This window comes from Aedes albopictus, chromosome 1, assembly GCF_035046485.1.
Source record: "Aedes albopictus strain Foshan chromosome 1, AalbF5, whole genome shotgun sequence".
Classification (NCBI taxonomy): Eukaryota; Metazoa; Arthropoda; class Insecta; order Diptera; family Culicidae; genus Aedes; species Aedes albopictus.
This window is the reverse complement of record NC_085136.1, coordinates 263,007,970-263,031,002: the sequence shown is the minus strand read 5'-3', so window position 1 is coordinate 263,031,002 and position 23,033 is coordinate 263,007,970. Positions and strand designations below refer to the sequence as shown.

At 42.2% G+C, this 23,033-nt stretch overlaps 2 protein-coding genes across 2 annotated transcripts in view; both read left to right on the top strand.

Annotated features, from left to right (window-relative positions):
* The first annotated feature begins 1,697 nt into the window (after positions 1-1,697).
* On the top strand, positions 1,698-3,467 carry LOC134287380 (uncharacterized). The gene is made up of 2 exons (XM_062849136.1): positions 1,698-3,157; positions 3,219-3,467. The coding sequence occupies exon 1, from the start codon at positions 2,166-2,168 to the stop codon at positions 3,039-3,041; it is 876 nt and encodes a 291-aa protein (XP_062705120.1). The 5' UTR covers positions 1,698-2,165; the 3' UTR covers positions 3,042-3,157; positions 3,219-3,467.
* An 11,753-nt stretch (positions 3,468-15,220) lies between these two features.
* LOC115258403 (calcium-activated chloride channel regulator 1) overlaps positions 15,221-23,033 on the top strand; it is a 74,228-nt gene continuing 66,415 nt past the window's right edge. Inside the window, exon 1 of the mRNA XM_029858496.2 lies at positions 15,221-16,533. Coding sequence (XP_029714356.1) covers positions 16,324-16,533 — 210 coding nt within the window. The 5' untranslated portion in view covers positions 15,221-16,323. The remainder of the gene's footprint in view (positions 16,534-23,033) is intronic.

The following is a 23,033-nucleotide window of genomic DNA, read 5'->3' as shown; positions in this document are numbered from 1 at the left end:
AGCTTTGCCGGATAATCGTTCATTCGGAGTATTTTGAAGATTATCTGCTTCTGTTGTTGAAGTGTTTGGTTGTTGGTGAGGCGGTTGACTCTCAATATTAGGTTTTCCGCGACGTTGATTTTCATGCTCATGGGATGGAACGATCAATAGTTGAGCAAACGGCCAGATGCAATTGGCTTTGCATACCATTGAGTGGACAGTGTTTGGTCAGGGTTTCGAGTAACGACCATATCCATGAATGGGAGCTTGCCATCAATTTCTTCCTCTTTAGTAAACTGGATATGTGGGTTGCAGGCATTAAACATATCTAGAACCATGTCGATCTGGTCTGCAGGAAGCGCTAAGATCAGATCATCAACAAATTTTTTGAGGACAGGCATTTCAAACGGAATCTGCCTTCTCATGTTGTCGAGGAGAGTATTCATCACTATATCCGCCAGGATGGGCGACAGAGGGCTGCCCATCGCTGTACCGAACAGCTGGACGTAGAACTTGTCTCTGTAGCGAAAGTAGCTGTTTTTGAGACAGAATTCGATCATTTCTATGAATATACACAGACTGATATTCGTCGAATCTCTGACCTTGTCCCAACCCATGATCAGGTCGTGTGTCACCAACTGTTGGGGTATGTTGGTAAACAGGGAGATGACGTCGAAGGAGACGAGTACGTACCCGGTTGGTAGCGTTATGTTGCGTATGTATTCCGCGAACTCGAAACTGTCTTTGATATTGTACTCACTGTGGGTGGATCTTTGGAGGACATCGGCCAAGAACTTCGACAGCTGGTAGGTGGGTGCTGTCACATTTGGCACCACCGGTCGAAGGGGAAGGTCAGGTTTATGAGCCTTCGGTTGGCCGTATATTCTCGGACAGACGGCTGTCGTAGACTGTAGACGATATTTTGTTCGTGTGTCGATCAGCTGGAGATTGTAGAGCCGTACGACCAGAGCATTCGTGCTTTTCTGTATTCCTGTAGTCGGGTCCCTGGCTACCACCTTGTATGTATCATCCTCCAGCAAGGATAACATTTTGCGTTCGTAGTCCTGTTGATACATTATAACCATCCGCCTTCCCTTGTCCGATTCCAGTACACAGATGTCCTTGTGTTCGGCTAGGAACCTCTTCGTGGCAATGGATGCGTGTTTGCAGAACGTTGTTAATGGGTCGTTGTGACTGTGGTTACGCGCGAGGTAGTTCTGGATGCATGTTGCTACCTGACACCTACTTCTTTCTTGCGCTGTTTTGTCCGTTGTTGTGGCGATTATCGATTCTACATCTGCTAGGATGTGGTACACCGGAATCTGATTGGTATTGCATGGGGGGGGGGGGGGGGGGAAAGCACGAATGCTCTGGTCGTACGGCTCTACAATCTCCAGCTGATCGACACACGAACAAAATATCGTCTACAGTCTACGACAGCCGTCTGTCCGAGAATATACGGCCAACCGAAGGCTCATAAACCTGACCTTCCCCTTCGACCGGTGGTGCCAAATGTGACAGCACCCACCTACCAGCTGTCGAAGTTCTTGGCCGATGTCCTCCAAAGATCCACCCACAGTGAGTACAATATCAAAGACAGTTTCGAGTTCGCGGAATACATACGCAACATAACGCTACCAACCGGGTACGTACTCGTCTCCTTCGACGTCATCTCCCTGTTTACCAACATACCCCAACAGTTGGTGACACACGACCTGATCATGGGTTGGGACAAGGTCAGAGATTCGACGAATATCAGTCTGTGTATATTCATAGAAATGATCGAATTCTGTCTCAAAAACAGCTACTTTCGCTACAGAGACAAGTTCTACGTCCAGCTGTTCGGTACAGCGATGGGCAGCCCTCTGTCGCCCATCCTGGCGGATATAGTGATGAATACTCTCCTCGACAACATGAGAAGGCAGATTCCGTTTGAAATGCCTGTCCTCAAAAAATTTGTTGATGATCTGATCTTAGCGCTTCCTGCAGACCAGATCGACATGGTTCTAGATATGTTTAATGCCTGCAACCCACATATCCAGTTTACTAAAGAGGAAGAAATTGATGGCAAGCTCCCATTCATGGATATGGTCGTTACTCGAAACCCTGACCAAACACTGTCCACTCAATGGTATGCAAAGCCAATTGCATCTGGCCGTTTGCTCAACTATTGATCGTTCCATCCCATGAGCATGAAAATCAACGTCGCGGAAAACCTAATATTGAGAGTCAACCGCCTCACCAACAACCAAACACTTCAACAACAGAAGCAGATAATCTTCAAAATACTCCGAATGAACGATTATCCGGCAAAGCTCATCAACAGGCTGACCAATAAGCTGACAAACTCCCAACCGCATCAAAACGAAATCGCCACGGCCGAAAATCCGCCAGAAAACAGCCAAGCCGTAAACACAAACAACAACAATGATCATGGGGCGCCCACCGAAAACGTCCTGTACCGCTCGCTACCGTATGTTCCTGTCCTCTCATCCCAAATCAGCAGAATCCTGAAAAATCAAATTCCGAACGTTAAAATTGCATCCAAAGCAATAAACACCACGGCGAAGATTATCGGCAACAACAAAGATCCAGTGGAACCGCCGCTTCAGTCAAACGTCGTATATCGAATACCATGCAACGACTGTCCAATGGTATACATCGGTATGACTAGGAACTACCTACGCCAACGAATGTACGGGCATCAAACGGATATCAACAAATACAACACCATGATAGCAAACGGCATCAACGATACACAGCAGCAGATGGATACAGTAGGTGGACACACAGCTCTAATAGAACACATAATCAAACACAAACACATGTTTGACACAAATAGGGTTGAAATCATTGACAAAACACACAAAACTAGCAATCTCCCCATACTGGAAATGTGCCATATAAGCAATACGGCCAATACAGTGAACCGGAGAACCGATGTAGAAGGCCTCAGTATCATCTATGCAGGGATACTTCACACATACAAAACACGTCTAAAAACCAACTCGGCTAGAAATGACAACACAAACACTAATGTAACACAACAAGTTGACCTGTAATGGTCTAAAAAAGCGCCATAGCGAAAGCTCACCATTTTGAACGGGCAGTTAAACAGTGTCCGTGATCAGTGGTGAAAACGTAGAAAATTAGTAGCAAACTAAAACCACCCACAACTGTAAGCTAACATAATTCTACACCCAACAGACGTTCCCAACACACCACTCTATCTCCCACAGATTCACGCTAAAAATGTACGACAAGCCAACACACGATATATGTTCACAAACGTAAACGATAGATCTAAGTATGTACAATTTTGATCAGATGTCGAGCATAAAATTGAATAAAAGACCCCTTTTCAGTTTCCCCTAGAAGAAGGCTGCCAAGAACAGCCGAAACGTCGGGCAGTTAACAAACTACCGTTTGAAATCATAAGACTGAATAGCCGAAAACTCCGAGTAACAGAATCTACCAGTCGAAAACCACTGTAAAAGTTAGCTTTCTATTAATCTTGTGTTTGTTTGGATGTGGTCCTCCTCTCCTCTTCTTGGCGTAACGTCCTCACTGGGACAAAGCCTGCTTCTCAGCTTAGTGTTCTATGAGCACTTCCACAGTTATTAACTGAGAGCTTCCTCTGCCAATGACCATTTTGCATGTGTATATCGTATGGCAGGCACGAAGATACTCTATGCCCAAGGAAGTCAAGGAAATTTCCATTACGAAAAGATCCTGGACCGACCGGGAATCGAACCCGTCACCCTCAGCATGGTCATGCTGAATACCCGTGCGTTTACCGCCTCGGCTATAGGGGCCCCTTGGATGTGGTGTCTGGGCTTTTGTGCTTCCTCGGTTTTGAGTTTATTTTGCAGCTTTCAGTTATTCAACGTGCTCGAAGCTTTTTGGTCGCCATCAAATTGCACGAGATAGATGATAAGGTTAACTTTTTGGAAATATTGGATAAATCTCAATGTCCCACATTGAATACGCTGTTTTGAATTTTAGAGACTGTCTTGCAAAACGCTACAGATTTTAAAATGAACAGTCCTGCATGTAACATGTTTTATAGTGGATTTCCTATCATACTATCAGATTTTTACACTGCGTTCAATTCCTGACCCGTTCCTTAACTCCTACTTTTAATCTTTCTGTCTACCTTTTGCCTTTTTTTCTACCATATGTTCACAACTCTGAGTAAATAGTGAGGGACCATCCCTAGTAACGTTTTTTTAGTCAAATAGACTAGAAGAGGTTATTTGAACCATCATTAAACCAACATAAAAGATTTAAGGCTTTATGACGGTTTTCAAAACTTCTTCAAGATTAAATGGTTATCAAAATGTACTTGGCATCTGACATAAGTAGTCGATTGTGTGGTACCTGGGTAAAGCGAACAATAGATTGACAATCTGCATGACATGATCTGAAGTCAAAAGGCCATATTACTTATCTATCAATGTGAATCCTGACCCAACGAAAAGAGCAAGGGTCCCTAGACATTCCTACCTGGGACCTTTAAAAGAGACGCAGCAAAAAACGGAACTAATATTCGTTCACTCTTTCAAACTGACTAAAAAAACCTAATTAATCCACCTAGCGGTGATGATGCCTTTCTCGTGCCATCGAAACCCCATTTCAACAAAACTTAAGTAACATGTTGATGATTACCACACTTTCATACTTTAACAAAAACCCATTTCATGGCACCAGAAATCACATTGTTTTTCTGGCTTTTACTAAAACTTAAACTAAAAAAAAAGTAATCTTGAATTTTGAGCCGCCATGTTGGATTTAAGTCCGCCATCTTTGGAATTCTGGTCGCTAGTTTTGGACCCCAGACTGCTTCCCCATTCCAGATATTAAGGGTATGCGGTATGGAATTTTTTCAAGGCGAAACGAAACGAAACGATATATAAAATTTCTGATACGATGCGGTACGAAACGAAACGAAATGCAAAAATGTTTCGTGAGATCGATACGAAATCCGAATGCACTCGGTATTTTTCGAAACGAAACGAAATTTTCGAAAAAGTTCCGCGGAATTTTGCAGTTACATAAATTTTGTGTGAATTGATACTGCGTGTTTGCGGTGGCGAATTTCTTTTCAATAAATACCCTCATCCCTTAGCTTCTTTTGTTACAGTTTCGTTATTATGTTTTATTTTTATTTTTCGTGACCTATATTGAAAATTTGAATAATTACACCAATAACCTAAGATTGCTACAATGACTTTATAAGAACAGACCAACAATGCGTTACATCATTGCGACCATGCTATAACATGCTCTAATGCCGATTGTTTATAGGAAACCTGAAGCAATGACATGGATACACCAGCCAGATAATTACCAATCAAGCTTTGTTAAATGGCGTACCTTCTGGAGAAAGCCTAAAATCTATACCTAAAATAGATAGATGATTGAATTTATATGGAAATACCCAGTAAAACTTATATAGAAAAGAATACTTAAGAAATGTATGCGCACATTAAATATGAAGGCATCCGCAAACTTGAAATTGGAAAAATATAACACAGTCATCTCTAGGTTATTGGGTTAAAAATTCTAACAGATAGATCTGGACTATAGTGGACCTCAATGATACATATTGCCCATTTTACTGGCATTTTACCAGGTTAGCTGGTATGTCTGAAACATACTGGAAAAACTTGTAATTAGAAGGCACGAAATGTTGCTAATTGGCAAATTGAGAGATGAAATTTGTGAAAAAAATCGCGTTCTGGTGGGATTCGAACCCACGACTCCGTATTCGCTAGACCGGCGCTTTAACCAACTAAGCCACAGAACAGGCCTTCTAATTACAAGTTTTTCCAGTATGTTTCAGACATACCAGCTAACCTGGTAAAATGCCAGTAAAATGGGCAATATGTATCATTGTACCCTTGCTTGCGTCACTTGGCGCAGTTCGGTCGTCCGGGCATCCGACCGTGCCGAGCTCTCGACGCATACTAATTAGACACCAGCAAAACAAACTGCCTGGTGGCTAGGTATGCGGAGTGCGAGAGTAAGTCTCGGCTTCATATAAATAACTCGCTCGCACTTGTAGGTAGTGGGCACAAACAGGAGTGTGTTGTGGATTGGCATCTAAGCCGAAAAGAGAGATGAGTTTGTGAAATAGGAGTGTTCACGGTGCGGCTTCGGAGTCAGTTTGGCTTTCTATTCCGCAGAACCATTACCTGTTCTGTGGCTTAGTTGGTTAAAGCGCCGGTCTAGCGAATACGGAGTCGTGGGTTCGAATCCCACCAGAACGCGTTTTTTTTCACAAATTTCATCTCTCAATTTGCCAATTAGCAACATTTCGTGCCTTCTAATTACAAGTTTTTCCAGTATATAGTGGACCTGTTGTGATGGTTAAAGCTTTTCGTCGAGGACCTGGGATCAAATACCACTACAAAAAAAACTTGCAAAATGTGAGTTCTACCTTCGGGTCTTTCGATTCGAGACTGTGGGTCCCGAAATCAACTAACCTAGAGCTAAACAAATTGTTACAACAGTTGAAAAAAAAAAAAAGATTTTTCAGAACTTATGTATTTGAAAAAAAAAAGCCTCACCTTTTAACACCAGTCCAGAGTAGAGTCTTGAATCATTTGGGCAGGTGCACCTATTTTGGGCACTTGCTGCTATAACTAAGTCAATTTCAAACCAATTGATTTTAATTTTTGTACAGAGTTAAATACTGTACGTGCCTAACTCTATACAAAATTTCTATCAATCGGTTTGAAATTGACTTAGTTATAGTGGCTAGTGCCCAAAATAGGTACACCTACCCAAATGGTACAAGGCCCTATGTTGGTGAATAATCTAATAAAATCCTGCTAACAAACGTCTTTTTTACCGAAATTTAGTATAAAATTTGGCTGCGCACACAGCGATGTTAGACTTCGTTGTGCTCATCTATCCTTTTGACATTTTCAACTCACTCCTGAAGGTATTTGAAGAAATTCGTCAAAAATATCGGTTTGAAATTCAAACGATCTCTACGATCACATACTTTCCACTTCAAATACTTTAAAAATTCCACTACGAACACCTACTTCGATGTCTTCACCTGAACATATTTTAGAAATTTCACAATTAAGAAAAACATGAAAGTGTCTGCAAAACTTTCGCATGTAAGTAGAGCTCTATGAAAAACAAAAGGACGGATTTTTTTTATCAGCAAAAGAAATAAGAGTTCAACCGTCTATAACGCTTCGTCATACAGATTTGATTATAAAACACTTTCAAGAGTTCCACTGGAAATTTCCTGGAAAATATTTTCCCAGAAACTTTTCCATGTACCAAACTTTCTACCCAATTTGTCGAATACGATTTCTCCTGGGATTTTCATTGTATTTCCAAGTGACATATTTTGGGAGAGCTTCTTTGTCCCCCCCCCCCCTAAACACGAATTGTTTTTGCATTTGGTTTAATCAGAAAATTTAACCAAAATCTTAAGTATGGTTCCGCATATGTTGCATACCTATTGAACAAGATCTTGATGGTAGGCCAAAGATGAGAAGTATATTCGAGATCTTTTCTCTGTTATTATTATGTATAGTCTTTTGTGGTTTGTCTCTCGCTGTTTGAGATGATTTTTTAAACACTTTTGAGTAACTTGAGATTAGCAAGATCTTCGATAGATGATGTGGACATTTACATTATATATTTGTTTACGAAATTTATTAGACATTCCGCGAAATTCCGTTTGATTTCGTCAAATTCTATTTTTTTGAAGACGAAATTTTTAGAATTTGGCGAAACGAAACGAAATTCAAAATCATAAATTTCGCCTATGTAAATTCCGTGAAATTCCGCGGAATTTCGTTTCGAGGTGTATTTGGCGAAATAATTCGGTATACCGCATACCCTTACCAGATATACCCATATTGAATGGGTTTGGAGCCTAAAACTCCATTAAACAGCCGCCATATTGGATATTGTATTGCGATCTTGGTTATTCTGGTTGATATTTTTGGACTCCGGAAATCCTCCCTATACCATATATACCCATATTGCATGGTTTTAGGGCCTAAAACTCCATTAGACGGAAGCTATCTTGAATTTGAAGCCGCCACCTTGGATTTTAGATCGCCATCTTGGATATTCTAGTCGTCATTTTTTTTAAGTCTACACATCTTCCCTATATAAAATATACTCATATAGAATGGAGCCTAAAACACCATTGAAAAGCTGCCATCTTGAATTTGGAGCTGCCAACTTGGATTTCAGATCGCCATCTTGGATATTTTTGTTGTCATTGTTTACTCCAGACAACTTCCCAAGCATTTTTCCCATACCAAATATACGGATGATATTGCATGGTGTTAGAGCCTAAAATACCAATTAACAACCGCCATTATGAATTTTGAGCCGACATATTGGATTTTAGACCACCATCTTGAATATTCTGATCGTTATTTTCGGACTCCGGACATCATTCCCTACACCAAATGTACTCATATTGCATGGTTTTAGAGCCTAAAGCACAATCAAATAGCCATCATCTTGAATTTGGAGCGGCCATCTGGGATATTAGACCGGCATTTTGGATATTCTGATTGCCACTTTAAGACTCCGGACACCTTCCCAATGCAAAATATACCCATACTGCATGGATTTAGAGCCTAAAACACCATTAAACAGACGCCATCTTGAATTTTGAGCCGCCTCATGGATTTTAGACCGCCATCTTAGATATTATGGTAACCATTTTTGGACTCCGAATATCTTCCCCTTACCAAATATACCCCATATTGCATGGTTTTAAGGCCTAAAACTCTATTAAACAACCGCCATCTTGAATTTGGAGCCACCAACTTGAAAGGCTGAAATCTTGAATTTTGGGCCAACATCGTGGAATTTCCGGTCTTCAGTGATTATTTTCGCACAAAATTCGTCAATCATGCCCAAACTTAAAAAAAAAATCGCCGCCGTTTGATGTGTCGCATGCTGGGGCTTGATTCAGTTTTATATACGGCAGGTTCTACCGGTGCTGGTCCGGATCACTGAAATGGGCGTCACTCCGGAACGACTCGACCGATCTGAACCATTTTTAATAGCAAACAATGCGGTAAAATTCCGGTTCGAGACGAGCTATAATCCGAAAATATCGGCCAATGGGAAGTGCATTAAAAGTGAGTGAACTAATTTTGCGCACAGACATACATACATACACACATACAGACATCATCTCAATTCGTCGAATTGAGTTGATTGGTATATAAGACTTGATCCTCCGAGCCTTTTTTTCGAAAAATCGTTTTTTGAGTGAACATATAGCCTTTCCAGTACACTTAGTGTACGAGAAAGGCAAAACGTTGCCGGTGCCATTATTGTACATTTGATAAGGTCTGTGAACCGTGCAGGGCTGTTTTGACCACTCTCAGTCAATCATTCGAATGATTCATTCTGCAACTGTCATGGGTTCGGATCAATACACTAAAACCTCAATTTATGCATGTTATTTTTATGCACTTTTAATTTATGCATTTTTTCATGCCCTGCATAAAAAGAGGGAAAGCTACTCAGAACCAATATTGTGCATAAGAATATTTAATAATGACGGTAACTATTGTGTTTATAAGGATGAGGAAATGGAAGTCGGGGAGTTTCCGGGGGTCCCAAAGGGTTTCCGCGGGGTACCAGGAAATCTCAGGGGGGTGAGGTTTCGGGGGTCTGAGGGGGTTTTCGAAAGCATTGCAGAGAGTTTCAGAGGATTTTCGACGGGTTTTGGTGGCGTTACAGGTACGTTTTCGGGGGTTTCCGAGAGTCTAACGTGCATTGCATGGAGTCCAAGTGGGTCTTAGAGGGATCCGGAGGCGTTAGGCATGCGCTTTTGGGGACTCAGATGCGTTACATTGGGTCCGAGATGATTTTATAGAGATTATGGAGGTATTTCAGGGAGTTCAGAGCATATTTGGTGGGATTCACAGGCCTTACGGAGGCGTTTTCGGGGTTTTCGGAGTGGGTTACATGGGGTTCGAGAGGGTTTTCGGGAGATCTTTAAGGCGTGTCAGGAATTTGCAGAGGATTTCCAGGGACCCCATCCCAAAGTCCTTCGAAACGCCCCTGAAATGCTATTTGATATAAAGATGATATAAAGAATCCTGACTGAAATACCTCGAAACGCCCTTGAAATGCTATCATACGCCCCTGAATTCTCTTGGAAGGTCTTAAAATGCTCCTGAAACCCCTGAAATTCTCTGAAATAACTCTGAAATGCCGTGAAACGCCGCTTTAACCCCTTGTAACGCCTTTGAAAGGCTGCTGAGATCCCCTTAATTGCCCTTAAAGCATCTGGAACGTCTATGGAACCCCCTAAATTTTATTGAAATGCCCCTGAATTTCCCGTTATCCCATAAAAACGCCATCAAAACCTAACAGAACGCTCTTATAAGGCACCCCGAATCCCCTGAAAAAAAAAAAACCTGAAACGCCTCTGAAGCCTCTTGGAACCCCTTCTCCGGACTCTCTGGGAATATCATAAAAACCTCCTTAGCCTCACCTCAAATGCCCAGGAGCAAGGCCTGTTCTCACGAACTAAGTACATTCCCTCATTAAAGCCCAAATTTATGCGCAAATTTCCCCCATTTTATGCCTTTTTTAATTTATGTAGGGGTATTAGGGGCATAATGGACACCCTAAGCAAATGAGTATGTTAGGCCTGCATAACAGACAAAAACTTAACATATTATCAGTTGGCTTACAACTTTAACTTGTTTCCTACGTATTTCAATCATTTAAAGCTGGCAGAATGTCATTATTGTGAAGAAATAATGAATTTAAAACCGTGTGTTTTTTGGGGCTGGCAGGAAAGGTACGGGGCGAAATGGACACCCATCGGGGCATAATGGACAGCCCTGCATATTTTATGCTGTATCTTTGAGAATATCAACCAGTTAAGTAATTTGTAAACGGAGATCAATAACACATATATAATACTTCATCTTAGACGAGTTTACATAACTTCAAAGTTAGTTAAATAAATTTTAGGCTAAAATAATCGGATTAATTTTTTTCAAACTCTCTAAAACGCCTAACAGTATGCAACGTGCGTACATCCACTTAAAATTGCCAGTGTTCATTTCGCCCCGAATAGACTACAACATTGAAATTGCTATTTTCAGTGTGTTCTGATCAAAAATAGAATACTTCATCCATTGCTAAATCTACGTATACATGTGGATAAGCTTACAATACACTTGTTTGTATGGTGGACACACTCAATCACTCGTAATGCCTTATTTGGTGCTGCTTCGAAATTATAAGAAATCCACCATATGAAGAACATGTTTCAATTTCAATGATATTTTGGTTATTTTGAAGGAATATAAATGGTACTTTTGAAAAATAGAACAATGACTTGTTCCTTTACACTTATGTATTGAAAGTTTTACACAAAAGTCAACGGTTTCGGCAAAAACAGGGGTGTCCATTAGTATGGGACACACTTGTATGGAAAAAATAAATCCTCGCTCCAGTCGACTTTTTAGATCCCATTTAGGTCCCATATGAACTGTACAAAATTTCAGCGCAATCGGTGAAACTATAATTTAGCGCAAGCGGTTCAAAGTTTTCATAGGATTTACTATGGGAAAAGTTACACTTTCAAACAAAAAATCCTAGAGGTTACCCTTTGTCTCCTTAATTCAAATCGATCAATGCTTCTTGTAGAAAAATCATTTATGAAACTTTCCTTCGAAGACCGCAAAACGATTGGATGTTTGTGGAAAAAGTTATTGATTTATTACCGATTAGTGATTCAATGAACGGCTTTTTGCTTTGTTTTATCAGCAGCACTGCTGCTGCCGTTGTTGCATGGGGTGGCGGGAGGCATCACCACCCCCAGAAACAGCAGCAGCCAAGGCAGCAGCTACAGTGCTGCTAATAAAACAAAACAAAAAGCCGTTCGGTGGATCACTGATCGGTAATAAATCAATAACTTTTTCCACAAGCATCCAATCGTTTTGCGGTCTTCGAAAGAAAGTTTCATAAATGATTTTTCTACAAGAAGCATTGATCGATTTGAATTAAGGAGACAAGGGGCGACCTCTGGGATTTTTTATCTGAAAGTGTAACTTTTCCCATAGTAAATCCTATGAAAACTTTGAACCGCTTGCGCTAAATTATAGTTTCACCGATTGCGCTGAAATTTTGCACAGTTCATATGGGACCTAAATGGAATCAAAAAAGTCGACTGGAGCGAGAATTTGATGTTTGTCCCATACTAGTGTCCATTTCGCCCCGGGTGTCCATTATGCCCCTAATCCCCCTACATTTTTTTATTTATGCACCCCCAGCCATGTGCATAAATTGAGGTTTTAGTGTACTGTCTGAACCTCTCCACGCTCGTAACCACAGCCAATAGCTCCAGCTCGTAACTGTGGCTCGTAGCTTCGGCCTTCAACGTCTTTCGGCTAAAGTTTCCTACAGATTTCCACACATCTTCACTTTTCTGCAACAATATTCCAGCCAACACGAAATCTAAAAAAAAAACCACGTGGTTTATGGACAGCCCCTAAACCGGGGGTCTCCTATTTCTAGGGTGGACCTGCCTAGGGCATAGGCCCTAAATACCACTTCGTCGAAGTATGATGTCTTCTACTTGCGAGGGCCTGGCCTTGGCCTGCTGTTGTTATAGTCGATACTGGAGTGAACCGCCAGGTGATCGCTGTGAGTGTAGCTATCGTCTACTCTCCAGTTCGAACTACATGTTAGGCCAGGACTACAAAAAGTAACGACAATGATCGACTCCGCACCGTTCCGACTAAAGGTACTCTTGGTACCGACATTAACCAAGTCGTCATCTAGTATAGTCAGTGTCTCCCTCCAGCAGAGAGACGAACCAGCCAAGGTCTGAAAGTCTCTCAAATAAAGATAAATCAATCAATCCCTCCAGCAGGATCTGACCCCGCTGGTTCGTAAAACGGCTTCCTTATTCCACGGCCCATGCATTAAAGTCACCCTTTATTACCACCGGCTTTCGCCCTGTCAGCACGGTCGTCATGCGGTCCAGCATCTACGTGAACTGTTCGATTGGCCACTGCGGAGGCGCATACCAGCTACAGAAGAAGACCCCGTTTACTTTGGCGACCACGAAGCCCTTATAGATAGTGGACACCAACTCCTAGATGGGGTATTTACCCGTCGTCCAAATCGCCGCCACATTCCTGGACCCATCCGCGACCTAATTACCGTTGCTGGCGGGTGCTCGGTATGGGTCCGCTTTGATGGCGATATCCGTCCCCTACTCAAAAACCGCCTGACAAAGCATTTGCTGAGCTGCTTCACAGTGGTTCAGGCTCAGCTACGTTACCTGCACAGTGATTCGTTCACTGCGGCTTTCTTGAAGGCCGGGCACCTTGGACCAACCGTTGGATGCCTGTTCTTCACGGATTTACCGGAACAAATCATACAAATGGGTGGACTCGTGCAGTCTTGTGCCTTATGGCCTTCGGCGCCGCATCTCCTACACAGTTTTGCCCTTGCGCTCCTTAGCGCGCTTCAGCTCCAGGATCATCTCGCCCGTACGAGTACGTCTGATACTACGCATGTCGGCTCCCAGATCCACGAGCTTGGCGTAGCTTCAAGACGGCCGAGTACTTAGACTTTTCGGTCTTGATGACGAGCGCGTCGACTTTCTTACTCTAGCTACCTACCCTTTTACGTCTTCTTGGTTTGGCGGTCCAACACTGGTAGCAATCTTCTGTTCCATTGCATCCGGGACGGGCCAGTCTTTACAGGCCCACCCTTTCCAGCTTTCCGAGACGCCTGACTGGAGTCCTACTTGCCGGCATTACTGCTGACCTTCCAGGTTATTATCTTCCTAGCCCTGCGGGCACCGCCAGACAGTTCCTCACCTGACGGCTGCCTCACCCGCTACTGCGAATGCTTATCACGAGCAGTCGCATCCGCCACACGTTTTGGACTTCCTGCGAAAGCGAAGGCTCCAGTCTGAGTAGACTTCGTAACCTTTACTTTTACCGGTTCCGCCGCTTCTGCAGTCTTCACGAGTCTCACGTCTACAACTGCAGTACTTTATGTCGTACACCTTTGTAGTGGTCGATGTACCCTATGATCAGGTCCATCTGCATATCCGTAGCTTGACTCACAGTAACTGAATCTATGATTTGATCTTTGCGGTCTTGAGGATTTTTGCGACATCCTTTTTATTCTTCGGTCACCGGGTTGTTATTGGCATCGTAGCTTGCACTTTAAAGTCCTTTGCGCTATTATCGACGACAGTATTTTGGCTCGACAGTATTCGAAAGACACGTTATTGGTCTGTACTTTGCTGGATCAGCTGTGCGTTTGTCCATGGGAAGTAGATAAGTTGTAATGAATTCAGGTAGACGTAGAAAACTGGGACCTTCCAGTGACACGCTGAAGCATTCCTCTGCCATTCATAATTGTTCTTCTTTTTGCTATTTATTATTCCAATCGATTTGGGATGAAATGCAATCCAGACCTTAAAAAACTGATTCCAATTCGCTTAGCCCTTCAATATAGACATTCTAGAAATGCTGTGTATTGTTTTGTTACGTATCAACAAGAAAAGGTTGCGTATCGCATTACTGAATGGACTATTGAATAATGACATTGGAAGAAAAGACAAGTGAACTCAAGAGTGAACTTATCATTAATATGCTGTCGAAAACCCCTAACGATTGAAATTGATTATCTTCTGAGACAAGTTCATCGGTCAAAAGTTCATGTCACATGCCCGGTCTTATTGGAACCAATAATGTCACGTGAACATAATATGCTACGTATCGCTCCCGCCTTCCCGATACATCCCGATCTGACGCGACATCTAACCACCCTCGAAATGAACGCCAACTCTTTAAATCTCGTACCTCTAACCAGTTTCCACAGCAAATTCAAAAGCATAAACAGCGAACCAGAATCAAAACAAAACGATTCATTTCTTCACCGGTCATTGAACAGCATGTTTCCCACCCGTAATAAAACTCTCAAGCAACCGCAACCGGGAGCGAGTGAGAGAGCTTAAGGGCGAGAGCATGAACTCTCAACCGTGCACCGAAATCACCCGAAGCATAGAAGAGCATAATTTTCATGTTTTTACCTTTCCACCCCGATCCGGTGGGGTCGCCTCGCTTGCATAACCCGCTGAAGATGAACCACCATTCACAACATGACCGATCGACGAGCCCCGAACTTCGTGAATGAAGAGGCTCTTCGACATTGGCTCATTCTCTTTCGCCTCTTCTCTCTTTCGGTGGGCTATATTCGTGTCGCCGGCGCATCGCTCGCTGCTGGTCCGGTTATGCTGCCTCTGCTTACGTACTGCTGAGGGGGTTAGTCCGTAGTTGACGTTCGTTGCGTTTGGACGCTTTCACGCGTGGTAACATCCTTACGACGGTTGGTTGGTTGGTTGAAGCCCTCGGAGGCGATCGGGAAAGCAAGCAAGCATTATTTGGTCCTCAAAGTTCAGCAGAGAGAGGTACGAACGGCGAGTGAAGAAGAGTTTCGTTTGGTTCGGTCGTAGTCGGTGCATGTGTTGAGGTCGGTGTGCGGTTAAGTTCGGTGGTACCGTGGCAGACTAGCTCAGCGCAATTGCTGCTGGAGCCTACACCTGGAGTTCTTGGGCCGCCGTGGTTGAGTTGAAGAGGGGACGAGGGGTGTGTTGGAGAAAAAAAAACTCTCGTGTAACTTGAGAGCCCCAGTTTTCGGTCCAGTGCGAAGCGCGCGGAGTGTACCTTACCGGTCCGGTCGTCGGCTGTTGGTTGTTGTTCGGTGTTGAACGCTCTTTGGGGCTTTTTGTTTTGTTTGGTTTGGTTTTTCGGTTGGTTGCGGGTCAGCAGACTCAGCATAACAAGTGCCCATAGTTCTGGCGGAAGGGACGGCTGGATGAGCAGCACAAGTGTTAGACTACAACAGTTGTTGGGTAGATACTTTACGGCGACGAAGCAAGGTGGAGTGTTCTAGCTCGGTTTATGTGAAGGAATTCTATGAACGAAACCAAAGTCGTTGGAAGACATGTGCCAGTTGCTAGTGAAGAGTAAACTTCCCATCGGTAAACGGTCGACTGGTGTAGAGTTGGTCCACTCGGGCCGGTACTGATCCGGTAACACACGTACAGGAAATTATGCAAATCCCTCTGGAGTGAGGTTCGAACATGCCATCCGCAACCGAAGTGTAGTCCACGCGACAGTTCGACAAGCCGCCCCACTACGGTGTCAGTGCGCCAGTGATAAATATCGGGCGGATTAGTGCCCGCCATCCAAATTGAAAACATCGAACATAAACACGACTTTTGGAGGCTGTGTTTTGAGTGCCCGGATTGACAGGCGGAAAAAAATACACACGAAAAATAGCACCATGCAGCCAATAACATCATCACCGTTCGTCAATGTGGTGGCTGCGGTAGTGACCGCGGCTGTGCTGTTGGTGGCCCGAGTTGGGCACATTTCGGCGGCCACCGCCACCAGCGCCGTTTATGTGGAAAAATCCGCGTACAAAAATGTCGTCATCGAGATAAGGGATAACGTACCGGTGGAAAACTGCCAAACCATCCTGCACAACGTGGAGGTATGTACCAAACAAACGCCCCTTTGAAACAATTGCAATGCGGGAAGGCATGAAAGGGGGGGTTTGAGAGAACATGTGTGTGAATTAGAGTGATTCAAAAGAGGATGTGTTGGAATGCGGGTTTTGTTTCGTTTGGAATTTAATAATTTATTTGATTAAGCTATCTGACTTATGTCTACATGAATTAATTAATTAAATCACTACAACAATCTTAAAATCGATACTTCTCTCTTGAAACATCTTTAAGTGTCACCGAAAACAAACAGTTTATCTTCTAACGAATAAGTGCGTACCCACGCAGTTAATGGTTCGTAGAAGTCATGGCAAAGCCGGAGATCTTCTAAGTAGGCTCTCCGTAGCTTGGAAACCAACTTGTTGCAAAAGAGTGTGTGCATTGATTTCGTCACTCAAGACCTTTTTCTTCTCTCAAATCTGGAAGCTTTATCTGGACCTCCATGGAAGTCGTTTTTGGTCGTTTTTAGTCACACGTTATTGTATGCAGGAAAGCCGTAGGAAGTTGTCCTCGTATGACCAAGACAACTCAACACTCGGGGCTCTAGCAAAGTTCAAATACTCTTGAACTGTGGCATTGCAGGCACCGATTGTAAATTCTAATAATAAATGCAATGAAAGTGGTGGCAGAACGTGTAGAACTTTTTTTCACGATAAGTTCCTCTAAAAAGCGGCTTATTAGCACAGCTCAGTATTTCTTTTCCTAATGTATGTATCAATGGGAAATCTTTACATACCTGAAAATGACGAATCTACCGAATGCAACCCAGAACATTTTTTCAGAATTCCAGATGCAAAAGCAAGACTAAGGGCTTGACTTACACCCAAATTCTTGAGTCCTTCGATAGTTTGACGGTTCCGTTCTTCGATGTTCAATCCAACTTTAAGAGATCGATCGCCCCAGATATAACCCCAACTCCCTTTTACTAGGGTAATTGATCAGTTGAAATATGTACAACGCAGTTCTTATTTCGTACATGTTTGTGCATCGCTTTGGATAGCCATTGAAATGTAGACGTAAGTTGGGGTTCCGGAATTCCCGCTGTATTTGATTCTTTTTCCGCATTGACCAGCTTCTTCACGTAGGCGATATTACGCTTGGATGTGTTAAGATGGCGTTATCATCTCAACACAGGCTCCCTTCTATTAACCACCGTATATTCCACCAAGTCGAAGGTTGTTTTCAGTTTGTTGGCTATGCAGATGGTTCTGAAGTAGTACTGGATCTCCTTCTTGAATATTGTATGCTCTTGCATGGCACCGATGGTCTTCTTATCGAATCTTGCCGTTGAATATCATCTTCAAGTCTCTATCTTGAGCTTCAACATCGCCAATCCCTGGTAGCGTCGTTTGGAGATCGTCAATTGATGGTTTTCGAACGAATTGTTTTTCTACTGAGCAACTCGGATGGGATTTTTCCTTTCGTCGAATGGAGTGTAGTATTGTATATTATTAAACATTGGGAGTGATCTACCCTCCATACTCCATTGAAAGCATGGCTGATTTTGAGGCGTTCCTAGCAGGGAATCACTAATCTGCATCCACCAATACCATGATCGTCTACGAGGACTAAATCTTTCTGAAATGGTATATAGCCCTTTGCTCCTTCCTTAATGGTATCGTTGTCCCACTAGACGGATGATATGGTTTCCTTCACTAATTGTAGTTTGAAATCAAAATCAATGGCAGTTTTAATCTGACTGAATCGGTAATGTATTGCAGAGATGTATAGTCGGTTGTCCGTTATCCTCTGTGGTCTTGATCTTCGCTAGGCCCTTTCCTCTGGGAATTCCTTTTCCGTGTACGTAATCATTTCGTGTTCCTAAAAATATTAAAAACGTGTGATTAGTTGTTAAAAAGGTCAAACCAATCAACTCAAAGCTTATTACGTTGAGCTTTCGCCGAAACACCGCGTCACAGTCACAGTTCCAACCGGATGCGCACAATATCCTACAAGCTCGTCTTTTGTGGTGGCCCTGCAGCTGCAGCGATAGATGTTGTAGTTCAAATCTGAAAAAAGAGAAAAATTAGTACATGTGAGTAGTTTACATTAAAAGGATCAAATAACTAAAAACAAAAACTTCGAATTATTCGGTCGGTCGGTTCAATTCTACCAGAACCATGTTAGAGTTTTGCTCGTTTTGTGAGCACGCGCTATTTTCAATTTTGGCGTTAAGCTTGTTTTTGATTTCATGTGCGCAGGATTAACAGCTATTCTGCTTCATTTTGTATATGCTATACAGTGAACTGACGATTTCCTTCTTCGACTGCAATCTCGTTCTATAACTGTTACTCAAATTGTATATGTATAAAGTGCAGATTATTTATCAGTCGATAAATTTGAATAGCAGAAGTGAAATTGTATCAGTCGCAAATCAATCATTGCTTACATAATTTGTTCTTGTTCTTTGTTCTTCTCACCGAGCCTATCTACTGACAAGTAGTTGTGTCCAGTACAACCATAGCAATCGACAATGCAGCAATTCACTAGACGATTACCATTATCAACGTCATGTTCCAGCTAGAGATTTTTTTTGATGAATTCTGCTGTGTAGACTTGATACTTACAATCATGTGCTTTAACATACCGTCTTCCTGAAATCCTGCATTTATCGCATTATTTTGTCAAAAAGGAATTACTGTGGCTGAAGCGGTTGAAAATCAGAGCAGTTATATGATGCACTTTTCTGAATCATCTAATGATTTTGCGCTGAATACGTTCTATTCTGATGTTGTAAGATAAATGCTAATGCGTCTTTATAATTGTGCTCATTCAACGAGTGAAGTAACGTGACTTAGTTATCTCACGTGACTCAAATATTGAAGTGAGAAATTTTGACCCGAAAGGAGTAACCCGTCGTGTTAGTCTAATGGAGTTACCTCATTCAAGTAGAGATGTGGCACCTCACCTCGGTATGGGAGTCTAACTGGATAACGTCACTCCATTCATTGACGTAGAATGAGCACAAACAGCACAATAGAATGCGTGTATAGCTCATACTTTTAGGATTTTCATTCCTTAACGGGCTCTCAGATGTCGGGTTTTGCTACTTGTGCTTTAGATTTGATGTCCGTGATAGGAAACAGTGTATACCTTCAGCATCTAATCGTTGCCCGAAAAGGCCTAAATGTAGGCAATTCAAATGAAACTGCATGCTGCTGCATCTCGTATTTTTCCAGGACTTATGCCGAAATCGCCACAAGAATTTCTCTCAGAACAACTCAGATGCTGTCGCGGCCTTTCTTCTGGAGTTTCTCTCAGGATTTCTCTAGAAAACTTTCCGCGATTTCTTCCGGTGTTGCTCTTGGGATTTCCCCAGGAGATCTTTCCAGGTTTTCTGCCAGAGTTTCCACAGGAGTTCCTGCTGGGATTTCTACTGGAAATCCTGAGGTGTTTTCACGAGCTTTCCGCAAGAGTTCCTATCGAGAAATTTCTCCTGAAATTTCTCAAAAAAACAAAAATTCGAAACATACGGGAGTTTTCATTTAGTCTTTCCTCCGGAATTTCTACAGAAGTTTCAGCCAGGGTATTTCCGAAAGGTTCTCGCGGAATTTCTATTGAAGTTTCACTTGACATTTCTCTCGGAGTTTCTCCCGGTCTTTCAGAAGATCGCATCCTGCGTTGGTCCTGGGATGTAACTCATCGATTATGTGGACTTTCTCCTGAGACTTTCTCCGAAGTGCCTTTTTTGAAATATCATGAATCTCAAGGAGGAATTATGAAAACCTCCAATGGAAATCACAGGAGGAATTACATTGGAAACCTCTTCAGTACTACATAATCCTTGGTAGAACTTCTATCAGGATCTCGCAAAAATCTCGAAAGAAACTCAGGAAAAGCTGTTCCGGAAAACCACTAAAGGAAAATCCTGAAGGAACTTTGGATAAAATTTGGAATGATCTCTGAGAAAAAGTGAGTTAAAAATCTGGAAACATAACCGAAAGCCTCTGGAAGAAATCCCAGAAACAATCCTTTGAAATTCCACTTGAACACCAAAGGAAAGTTAATTGTTCACCCACTTTAATGTCTCCGCTAATCAAATTCGTATTAAGTTCGCGGAACTCTTTTTCCAAGTCCTGTTCCTTATCAGACTTTTAAAAGAATGGGAAATGCTTTAACACTTCATATAATGATGAGTTCGTCCCAATCGAATTCGACGTTGATCATTAAAGCTACCTTTAAGACGTTGTCGCTGAAATTGAATCTTTTCTTGATTTCATTGATCGGTTTCACGTAGAAGCTATAGCCAATATCCCTGAACGTCGCTTTTCTGCTCTCATCTAACCGTTTTACCACAGACAAACAGACGTAACCCTTGCGAAATTTTCATCGACCACGCTTTTAACGATCATTTTAAATTTTCATAGTTGTGGCTATCACAACCAGAGGTGCGCGCATCGTTTTTCTATGCGTTTGACGTTTCACACTAGCGCCTTCTGTTGATGATATTGCACAATACAGTGATTCGTGCAACTTTTCCACCAGGTGATGGTATGTGAATTGGGCGATGGATTTCCATGAAAATCGTTCAAGGTGTTACGTCTGTTTGTCTGTGGTTTTACCTTTTCTGCTGTTGCTTCAAGTCAAATGTAGATGTCCTTCGAAGCTTTCAGGTGTTTCTCGAAATCACGGAAGCTCGATTTTAATAGTATTTACCAATATTTTGTAGGAACTGTTTTTCGCAGGCATTACTCAGAAGGGTAAGGTATAAGATCCTTGTTTTCGTATAAGTTTGCATACACTCTGCTGCTTCACATTGAACAATATGATTCAGTCTGTTAACCACGGGGAGGGCATAATTCAAAAACAGCACAACCGGTTTAGTCATTGGGTCTTTCAGATGATTGAAAGTTCGTTTAGCCGTCTGGTTACGATCGTAGTTGACGTGAAAGTTGAAAAACATTCTGGGCACATCAAATCTCTCAAGGTTTCGTCTTATAACAGCTTCGAGAGAAAGTCACCTGGTTGAAGTACAGTTTGGTTTCAAATAGTTCTTGTGTATCCTATTGAATTCATCAAACTACCTGTTGGAGTATTAGGAGAGATCGAGTGACAGAATCCAGGAGTTGTGTGACTGAACAACTTTTAACCTGAAATATATTTCATATTAAATTCACTTTCAATATTATACAATTTAGATTTCTTACATTTCTGTATACTACTCTCACGCAAACTGGCTCCAACAGACCGACAAACTATCGGCCTCTTCATGAATTATATTTTATCTGTAATAGCACTACAAATCGGCAATCTACTCTAGTTCCATACCAATTGGACACTGTTCCATTTGACAGAGCTAGAAATCGTTGGATGGATGTAGCAATTTCTTGCCAATACCTATTATCTACAAATATCTGCATGTGTATTTATTGCGAGGGAATGACCAGTTGCTTCACCCATTTCTTAATCATATCTAACGCACAGTGAGCGCGGCAACACTACCATACGACTAGCTGAAATTAGGTGAGATCTTTCTAATTAGACTTTCTGTACCCTATATTGTTAAATGACTACACCTATACTGAAAGATCACTATTTTTGACATCCTGCCATCTATTGGAAGCTGCTTCAGTACTGGGCTCTTTCTAAGTTGATGAAAGGTCTAAAATAAGAAAAAAAAAAAACGCTTGCAAGGACTTGGTCAGGTGCGTGGAGCTGAGTGGGTTCATGGCATTGTGGATCGTAGCGACATCAGCAATGTCAATGGATATGTTCAACTCTTTGCAACTCCATCCAAGATTTGGGCATGTATTCATGCTATGCTATGCAATCTTGCATTATATTGAATTCATCTGTCCGTTTAGGACTGTGGGAGAAGTAAGAGTAATATACCTTTCATCAGCTGTTCAATATAGTTGGAAATTTGGTTACAAGCAGAGTTAGCACATAAACCTGTCGTGCGACGTTTGTTATCGAATGCATATTTGACAAAATCTTGTATGACTGCATCGTGAACGGATTTGTGATCCCCACTTTACAACTGCCTCGATCGATAAAAACTGTCCTTCACTTGTAATTCTTCCTCGTCTTAGGGGGTACCACGATAGCCAAAGTTTTGATGTTTCCCAAATCGGTTAATTCATCGATCATCATCGAAAATTTCGATGTTTTTCATGTTCACGAGCTCTAATAACCCCGCTATCTACAGAAAAAGTTTTTGTTCTTCTCAGATGAATCATTGGTGATACTATCGATTCCGTGTCGATAGCTTTCAAAACGTCGGCCAGTTTGTCCACTGCAGCAAACGGGATATTGTGCTCCACAGCCCATGAGGAAATTGTATTCGCTAGAGAGTAGTACTCAATTGTTAGAGCAACTGGCGACCTGATTTTGTTTACTGCTTCGCGGTGAAGTTTTGTTTGAAGATGTGTGTTCAAATTGGACTTACCTCTGCGTCCCACGCTCAGTTTATCCAGACAAACTTTACAGAAAGCAAAATATGGATCCTTACTGTATTTTCTCAAATAAAAGCACCGATATTCCTCCG